At 41.2% G+C, this 10,000-nt stretch overlaps 1 protein-coding gene across 1 annotated transcript in view; it reads right to left on the bottom strand.

Annotated features, from left to right (window-relative positions):
- The window catches only part of LOC137868704 (POU domain class 2-associating factor 1), an 8,767-nt gene extending 6,950 nt beyond the window's left edge, over positions 1-1,817 (bottom strand). Inside the window, exon 1 of the mRNA XM_068705601.1 lies at positions 1,741-1,817. Within this exon, the coding sequence (XP_068561702.1) occupies positions 1,741-1,756 (16 nt within the window). The 5' untranslated portion in view covers positions 1,757-1,817. The remainder of the gene's footprint in view (positions 1-1,740) is intronic.
- Positions 1,818-10,000: the final 8,183 nt, after the last annotated feature.

Here is a 10,000-nt window from a genome sequence, read left to right as displayed (position 1 = left end):
CATAAATGTGCTAATTAATGATGTGCTAACGTTAGCTTAGCTTAGCTCCACTAACGTTTTGTAAACTTGTATCTCCTCCTAACCTCTTCGGGTAAAGAGTATCACTATTACGCGACGAAGACAAGAGTCTACTATTGTCGAACCCCGGTCAGAGCTGGACGACGCTACGCTATGATTAGCCAGTCTGCTAGCTGCTAAGCCCTGATTGCACGTTGCTGTTTGGAAAAAAGGGGGTTTAGGGAACAGTTTTGACTCTTAGGAATCTAACCAACACTCTGTCTGGCGAATGAACCATTTGTACGTCTACAATATGTTTTAGTTATTTTAGTATCGGACAGGTTTTCTCCTCATGGTTTCGGGATAAAATACTGACTAACTGCAGAACTGCTGTAGGTTAACACAGAAAGGCCGGTGCGTCATCTTGGACACGGCCATCGTTGAGATACCCGAGCTGACCTTACCGTCGCTGGAGGCCGAGAAGCAAAGTCGATGTGAAAAATAACAAAGGTTTTGTGAAGGATTGAAGGAGCCGCATGCAACAGTGTGAGGCTTATAACAGCAAGCGACACGGTTCACTTCATCAGGCATCATTTAAAGTGAAGAGTGAGCAGCTGGTTACACATTTGGATAAAGCCTGGGGTTGACAAAATGTACTAGACTAAAGCAAATGTTTCATTACAGGTGTAAGATAGCTCTAGTGTTTGGATAGAACAATAAATCATAATCTAGCACTTTCAATCCATCTTTATGTATCTTTAAAGTAAATTCAGAGCTTCTTTTGCTTCCAAACGGCTCTCAACGTGGCAACAGCTGAGCCGGCTGATAGCAGCTAACAGCGCAAACAACGCTAACAGCGCAAACAACAGCAACCAACTAATTAGCATTATTATTAATGCTCTGAATGTCGTATAGAGATCCTGTTAAGGAACTTAAATTGTGAATAAGTGTGCTAAATATACAGAAGGAGCTGTTCCAAAAAAAAAAACATAAGGAAATAAATGGCATAAATGTAAACTTTAAATAACTGTAACAGATCTCTGAACGGAAACCTGAACGAACAGAAGATGTTGTGTTTCAAACAATCACACATGAACAAACACAGACGGATAAACAATCAGCGCATGGCAGCAAAAAAAAAAAGAGGAAGCTCCACAGCTGTGCAGTGTTTTACAGCCTGCTGCCATTTTGCATATCAAGATTACAGCGCAATAGCGACACACAGCCAACATCAAGACGAACACCTTCCTCTTTCCAAAAGAGTCTGATGCAAACAGCTTCAGTTCTGATCCTGACCCTGTCCTTTCCTTCTGTCGGTACCGCAAAGAACTCTAAGCAAATGTTCTAAATGACACGTAGCACGCCGAACGCTGAGCGCATCCATAGTTCACTTCTGATGAGCGAAACAGTCAAATTAATTATGACAATCAATCACAATTATTGGAAAATCAAACAAGTTAAGAAAACGTCTTCTCACGTTTCCAACCAGATATTGATTCTAAGATAACGTGGAGTAAAGACGGAACAGCTACGCTGCACAACGGCTGTACTGCATCATATTGAACATTATATTAAGTTCATGTTTTTGTGTTTACATCATCAAAGAAATGTACACAAAAAGTGAAACCCCCATTTGAGCAATTAAAAAAAGCCACAGATTTTCGATTATTATTCAAATCAACTTGTCAAATTTACATAAAATAGGACAATCTGCAATGAACAGCAATGATGTTTAGTACTTACATTTCTCCCAATGCATACTGCTTATCTGGATTATATCATATAGTTAAACTGCAGAAAATCAAAGTGGCGGGTTGACTGACGCGCTTTATAGCAGCCTGAACAACCCCCGTGGGACTTCACAGCTCTCTCGCCACACACCCCCCATGCATCTGGTTTCAGGTGCTGATACTATTTAAGTTTAATCATAACTACAAAAAAAAACAAAACATTTTATGCAAGAGAAACAAAAAGGCCACGATGGAGCAGAAATAAAGATCTAAAGAAGACAATGCGTCACGGACAAATAAAGAGAAATATATCAATATATTGCTGATGCAAATAATGTTTGTCTGTGTGTGTGTGTGTGTGTGTGTGTGTGTGTGTGTGTGTGTGTGTGTGTGTGTGTGTGTGTGTGTGTGTGTGTGTTACACAAAAGGTTTGTCTGAGAAAAATTAGACTCTCAAAAGTTATGAATAAAGCTCTTGGTTTCATCCATAAGTAAGAAAAATTGTTCACACTTAAATAATCAATCCCTTGATTGTGTTGTTGATACAGCTGTTATGATCAATTTGAAAGGTACGTCACAACATTTGAAATACGCTGATTTGCTTGTTGTAAGACAAGAACATCGCTATCAATCTCATGTTTGTCAAGCAGGGAGCTGGTTAGCCTAGCTTAGCATATTGACAGGAAGCAGGGGGAAACAGCTATAGCCTGGCTCTGTCAACAGTACAAAAATACACAAGTTCACTAATTTACATCTTGAATCTTGTTTGTTTAAGTCGTTCAAATTCAGAAATGTAAAACAACAATTTCGGGTTTTAGAGTTTGAGTTATGTTACCTTTTAACGGCAGCTGGATTTGATCACAAGACAATCTCAGGATCAAGAGATGTGAAGCCGATGCTTCATGTGTTAAAGCTGCATTCTCTCTAGTGTCCACCAGGGGGCGACTCCTCTGGTTGTATAGAAGTCTAGTCTAAAATGGCTCTACTTCTCTCTTGATTTATTCCCTCAGTAAACATTGTAAACATGAGTTTATGGTCTCAATCTCTAGTTTACAGTCTTCTTCAATACAGCATGATGTTCATTTAGTACATTATGCTCCATTTAGAGTCAAACAGACCATAAAGCAGGGGATGATTTAGGGGCGGGGCTACACAGTGATTGACAGGTCTCTACCAGAGATGTATACGGCGTCTCTACATCACTCCTCCTCAGTCCAGATGTTGTCACTTCCTGTTCACTGTTTGCAAAAAATCAAGATGGCGACGACCAAAATGCCGAACTTGAGACTTCAAAACGTCCAACAACCAATGAGAGACGTCACGACGACTTCTTCAGAAAGACGATCAAAGAAAGACACTGAATAAAATAAAATACAATAGGATCACATTCAATTAAATAAAATAAAAAAATACTAGAACCATAAAAACACATACGACACTGTATACAATCAGACTTAATTAGATTATAAAACACTACATGAAAGATATCTACATATGTTTAAACTAAACACTCACACAGAACGTTTCAGAACCTTCAATGTGTCGCAACACGAGGATGAACCTGCATATTGGGGCTTGTTCAGGAAGCACTTTGCTGGTAATCAGCACCACTCTGAAATGAATCCTGAATTCACCAGCGGAGTGGAGCCAGTATGGGAGGGACACGAGCCCCACAGCCGGATCCGTATCGGCATGTCAAACCGGAGAGTTTGCCCACGCTGACCTGTTTAGACACGCGAGTAGAGAATTAATCCTTCTCATGGTCGTTGTGCCGCATAATCTGAAGATCTCTGATGAGAGTCATCAGGCGTTAATTCAAAGCACAGCTGGAGAATCAGAGGTGAGTCAACATCTCGTTGAGGTTCACGTTCCGGTCAAAATTCACAGGAAAGTGCAGCGTGATCCGACGTGGGCGGAGCAATGCGGAAAGCGCCATGATGTACGATAATTTGACCATTTTGTGACGCTTAGTGATGTGTAAGGCAGTTGGTTTTAGTCTGCGAGTTATAATGCATTTGTGTTTACGCAGGCCGATCTTTTCCTCAACCTAACTAAATATTTCACGATCTTTTCTTGAACCTAACTAAATATTTCACGATCTTTTCCTCAACCTAACTACGTAGTTCTGTTGCTTAAAGTTTAACGAAGTTGTTTGTGGTGAAGATGTAAGTACCTTAATAGAAGCAGAAAGTAACACTTGTTGCTGGACTTTTGCTTCTCTTCGGGGCACAAAATACTATGAAATGATAAAATAAAGGTTCTTCATACCTGTTATGAAGCTTATATGAACTTGTTTATTTGCTATAAAGACTCATATTTAGGCTGGTACAATGAAAGGCTTTAAGTGATTCAGATAAACATGAGCGATGGCTCATAAAAGAGGTAGTTAAGAAGAGAAGACAGTTAAACACACACACACACACACACACACACACACACACACACACACACACACACACACAAACACACAAACACAAGTATAAAACAATATTGACTGCAACAACATGCCCCCCTGACAGTTTTTTACTTCATCCTCAGGCCATACAGGGTAAATCCCCAAAATCCCCCTCCTCCTCCCAGATTGAGGCCTGTTGGCACCATCCAGTCAAACGATGAGCACACACACACACACACACACACACCGGCATTAGCTGCCAGGCTTCTTGCCAACGGTGTCCTTTGTTTGCAGTAATTGTGTTAATGTCTCAAAATGACTGCGGTTACATAAATCGACGCACAGAGCACCTGATAGTATAATATTTACACTCTGTCCTGCTGAAGTAAAGAGGAAAATGTACATCAAAAGACATAAATATTATCTATAAATGTATTGTGGTTGATAAGATCACGATGCTTATCTGTTATTTCAGAGATCATACGCTGTTTGTTGACATTTTCTGAGACGATTACAAGGAAGTCAGTCGACTTCAGCTCACAAACTAGAAGAGAGAAGTTTCCTTCCCTGTAGCGTTGACTCTCTGAACACGTTCCGATGAAATAGATTGTTTGCCTTATTTCCATAGAACGAATTGAACGGCAGGTGCAGATTAAACAATGTTAGGTGGAAATGGTTGTGATGCAGCCGGCGGTTGTGTGGTTTCCAGTCATTTTACCGTGGTGGACTTCCTCTTTTGGAAACGTGAAAGAGGCTCGTGAGACAGTTTGAAGGTTGGACAGGAACAAATCGATTCAACTTCAAAGACACCAACTTATATCTCATGTTTAATATAGAATGAGGACTAACAGCTGCCAACACACTTTGAAAACAGATGGTGAAATACTTAGTTAGGTTTAAAAAAAGATGGTGGACTAGTTAGAATCAACTGTTTGATGTTCAGTTCATCGGGTGGTATGTCATGCAGCTCAGTCGCATTTTCCCTCTTTCTGAGCACTTAACATTTCTCTCGGTGCATCTTTTCCTCTGACAAAACTGTTCATCGAATCAGCTACCGAAAATCTAGAGACTAGATTTAATCCCGACCCTGAAACCGCTCTGTGTTGGTTCGATCCAGTGTCGCAGCAGGGAAACACCTGCATGCTCTTCAAGGTTCACTGACCAGCAACGTTCAGAAACCGCAAGCAGAAACTCAGAAGACACGTCTGCATGTTTCACTGCGGAAATGAATGTTTGTTTGTTTTTTTACACATGTAGATGTCTTTTATTTTGTAGGAATTTAGAAGTAGTCAGAAATGTTGGTGGCATTTTTTGCTTGAATTTGGAATCCACTGTCAACGATGATAAGAAAGCAAAGCACTGCTACAGGCAAACAATGCATTTAAGTTTGGTCCTATAGAGTCCTAGAACCAGGAAGTGACTCGGCATTATTACACTTCCTGTTCACTCGTCTTGAAGTCAATGTGCTTTTTTTGGTTAGATGTCTGACAAAAGGAGCTGAAGAGTTTTTAATGTTTAGTTCTCTGATATAAAACAGGTCAGTGAACGCCCCTCTGGTGAATCTTAAAGACTGTAAATGAGTCGACTAAACGTCCTCACTAGAACACTAGTCCTCCTTCAGCTTAGTGGTGGAGACGTGAAGTCATGTGACCGTGGTGGAGTTCCTTTATAGACTAACGTGAAGTCATGTGACCGTGGTGGAGTTCCTTTATAGACTAACATGAAGTCATGTGACCGTGGTGGAGTTCCTTCATAGACTAACATGAAGTCATGTGACCGTGGTGGAGTTCCTTTATAGACTAACATGAAGTCATGTGACCGTGGTGGAGTTCCTTTATAGACTAACGTGAAGTCATGTGACCGTGATGGAGTTCCTTCATAGACTAACGTGAAGTCATGTGACCGTGATGGAGTTCCTTTATAGACTAACGTGAAGTCATGTGACCGTGGTGGAGTTCCTTTATAGACTAACGTGAAGTCATGTGACCGTGATGGAGTTCCTTCATAGACTAACGTGAAGTCATGTGACCGTGATGGAGTTCCTTCATAGACTAACGTGAAGTCATGTGACCGTGGTGGAGTTCCTTTATAGACTAACGTGAAGTCATGTGACCGTGATGGAGTTCCTTCATAGACTAACGTGAAGTCATGTGACCGTGGTGGAGTTCCTTTATAGACTAACGTGAAGTCATGTGACCGTGATGGAGTTCCTTCATAGACTAACGTGAAGTCATGTGACCGTGATGGAGTTCCTTCATAGACTAACATGAAGTCATGTGACCGTGGTAGAGTTCCTTTATAGACTAACGTGAAGTCATGTGACCGTGATGGAGTTCCTTCATAGACTAACATGAAGTCATGTGACCGTGGTAGAGTTCCTTTATAGACTAATGTGAAGTCATGTGACCGTGGTGGAGTTCCTTTATAGACTGACACTTTTTACTTTACACTTCAAACATCATAAAAGTGGAGTTTGTTAGTGACGATTATCTTGAGGAACGTTTCTTTACCACAGAGATGAGAAAAATCCTTCATCCCTGCAGCTCTCTATTAGATACACATTTACATCATAGAGGTTTGTGTTAAATATATTTTAACCTTTTAATTGCAAATAAAAGGTCCTGAGGATCATACGTTGCTCAGCAATATAAGACTCGGAGCAGAGGAAAAGCACAGATTTACATCTTCAGGTCTTCGGGTTTCCCTGCAGCTCTAGTAGGTCCATTAACCCGGTGGATTTTGAATGTGAGCACTGAGGGATGCAAAGCGTTGGCCGATGCAGATGCAAAGAGGGGAGAGCTCTTAACGAGGTGTTCGCTCAGACATCATTGGTGTTCAAATGAGTGTGGTCTGGATTTGCTTCAGCAGTGTGTCATTCGGTTATCAGTGCAGTTAACTGGCCTCAAAGAGTGTGTTTAAATAACCCTGTCAAAAAAAAGGGAGAGCTGAGAGAGAGAGATGGAGCCATCTGTCTGTGAAGGCAACAGTTTCTCATCAGGAGCCTCATTTGTCAGTTTAGCCCGTGGGCTGCAGGGTTTCAGCGCTGATGGTATCACCGCTGCTTTCACTTTGGGCTGCTACCTCCATCAGAAGCTCTACTGACCCAGAGAGTCAGCAGATCCCTATCTGAAGTCTTCTGTCAACTACAAGTGCACACAAGAGTCTGAGGGTCTGTCGTTAACCACCTTAATGTAACGTATCCCTATACATGTCTGAATTCACAACATATCTTGTTTTAAATAGAAAAAGCAGCGCTTACTGCTTTGAGGCGTAAACATGTCAGGTCAGATAGCATCTCGTCTTGTCAGGGGAGAAACTGCCACATTCCATCCAGACGTCTTCAACTCATGTCTTCAGTTTGGATTCAGAGCGTTTCTATCGCCTTCACACGGCTGTCAAACACGGCGGCGGCCCACAGACTGTGAATAAGAAGTGGACGTAGTCGTGACGTCACTCTTTGGTTTGTGGACTGACATTCTGAAGCCTCAGGTAGCCTCGCCATCTTGTTTTTTTAACAGGAAGTGACCACATCTGGACTGAGGAGGAGTGACGTAGAGACGCCGTATACGTCTCTGGTAGAGACCTGTCAATCAGCGTGTAGCCCCGCCCCTAAATCATCCCCTGCTTTATGGTGTGTTTGACTCTAAATGGAGCATAATGTACTAAATGAACATCATGCTGTATTGAAGAAGACTGTAAACTAGAGATTGAGACCATAAACTCATGTTTACAATGTTTACTGAGGGAATAAATCAAGAGAGAAGTAGAGTCATTTTAGACTAGACTTCTATACAACCAGAGGAGTCGCCCCCTGATGGACACTAGAGAGAATGCAGCTTTAACACGTGGCTGACCTCAATAAAGCCAGGAGAAGCTCTGCACAAAACACAGATATTCAGGTAGATATTACTCCACTGTATTTCTACTTACATAATAGTTGTTTGCTGCTATATTGATGCTCTGTATGTCTCATAGAGATAGAAATCCATCGTAGAATAGAGTCACGTATCGATGTTGAGGGAAACTTAAAAAGAGAAGTTGCTTCAGGAGACGAGTGTGACCCAATTATTCAATTGAAACGACTGTATTAGATCACGACTCCTGGAAAGCACAGACTGATGATGGCTCCTCCACATGTGGTATTTTCCTTGAAGCAATATGTTGCGTCGTTCAAGGTTTGGCAGCAGATTGACGTTTGGCAAGGCCCCAAAAACGTACAAGCTGCCATTGTTAGACCCGAACTGCTGTCAGGCTGGAAACACTTACAGGGCCATGCAAAACTCTGCAAACAAACAGGGAATTATGATAATATACTCATAATAAAAAATATATATCACTTCGAGCAGTGTACTCGAGGTTAAATAGTTGCATTCATTAAAATATTACGTTAAGAGAGAATCTAAAGACAAACTCTGATCAAATAATCTCCTCAATTTTACAAAGCATTTTAGCGTCTTTCAGCTCATTGTTTTGATTTTTTATTGACCAAAACTTCACCGTTTTACTTCAGGCTCACCGCTTTAATCAAATCAAAGTTAGCGACAAAGTTAACGTTTAGCAGCTGAGGAGACGGACGTTTTCTGGGAGTTGGTGGAGACCAAAAACGGAGCAAATAGAGAGTGAATATTGTACGGTTATTGTACTGCTATGCGTTTGCGTTGTCCGTATTATCATTGCTTTTTTCAGTTAATAAATGGTGTTCCATCTCGAGATGTTCCAATACCTGGTAACATTTTCCCAAAACACAAATATATACTGAAAGATTCTCAAACCGTAACAAGAATTGGGGATTTCCATGAATAATGAAGTCTTTATAACGGAGTGGCCTGGTTTGGATAAAGTTTATGAACCAGTGACAATAACCTGCGTAACAGTGCAGACAGTCAATTTAATTTAATTTAATTTAATTTAATTTAATGTAATTTAATTTAATTTAATTTAATTTAATTTAATTTAATTTAATTTAATTTAATTTAATTTAATTTAATTTAATAGGCTTTATGACATTTGACATGTGTTGCCAAAATACAATTAAGATTAGAAAATACAATAAATAAAATAACAAAAACTAAATAAAACAGAATAGAATAAAACAACATAAAACATTATAGAATAGAGTGGATAGTGAAATAGGTCAATTTAATTTGTCACAGAGTCACAGACCAAGACCAGACCACAGTGTCAGTCCCTCAATGAGCGATCACAGCAAGTTTACTGATCTCCCTCCAAATGAAATCCAGAGTCCTCTTTATCCAAAGTTTGTGGTCGACACCTTCACGAAGTGGTCTGGAGGTCCACACCGCACAGAACCCCAACATCTGCTGCACCTCAACACACTCAGCAGCTACTGTACGTTCAGCCTCCTCCTCCTGCTTCAACCTCACTGTCTGACCTCTCACAGGTCAGGTGTGTGTGTGTGTGTGTGTGTGTGTGTGTGTGTGTTTGTGTGTGTGTGTGTGTGTGTGTGTGTGTGTGTGTGTGTGTGTGTGTGTGTGTGTGTGTGTTTGTGTGTATGTGTGTGTGTTTGTGTGTAATGCAAATTTGCTATTAAAGCCAAACGCAGCTGTGAATGAAGGAATGTAATGGCAGATAGCCGGGCCAGAGGGAGGGGGTGAGGAGAGGCTGAAAGTGAAGGGATTGGGGGGAGGAAAGGTGTGTGTGTGTGTGTGTGTGTGTGTGTGTGTGTGTGTGTGTGTGTGTGTGTGTGCCAGGCTCCAGCGCTGCTCGGTCTTGACCTGTGTGTACATGCCAGGCCTTAAAGGGCCTGAAACACGCCTCGACCTGCAGAGCAAATAAATCTGCTCTGGGGGCTGAGGCTTCACTTTCACCTTTCACTTACTGACACTCTCTCCCTGTCACACACACACACACACACACAC

The sequence above is a fragment of the Cebidichthys violaceus genome, unplaced genomic scaffold, assembly GCF_023349555.1.
Source record: "Cebidichthys violaceus isolate CVI_PGR_0920_01 unplaced genomic scaffold, fCebVio1.0.p SCAF_1, whole genome shotgun sequence".
NCBI lineage: Eukaryota > Metazoa > Chordata > Actinopteri > Perciformes > Stichaeidae > Cebidichthys > Cebidichthys violaceus.
Note: the sequence above shows the minus strand (reverse complement) of the source record. Positions and strands in the feature narration are given on the sequence as shown.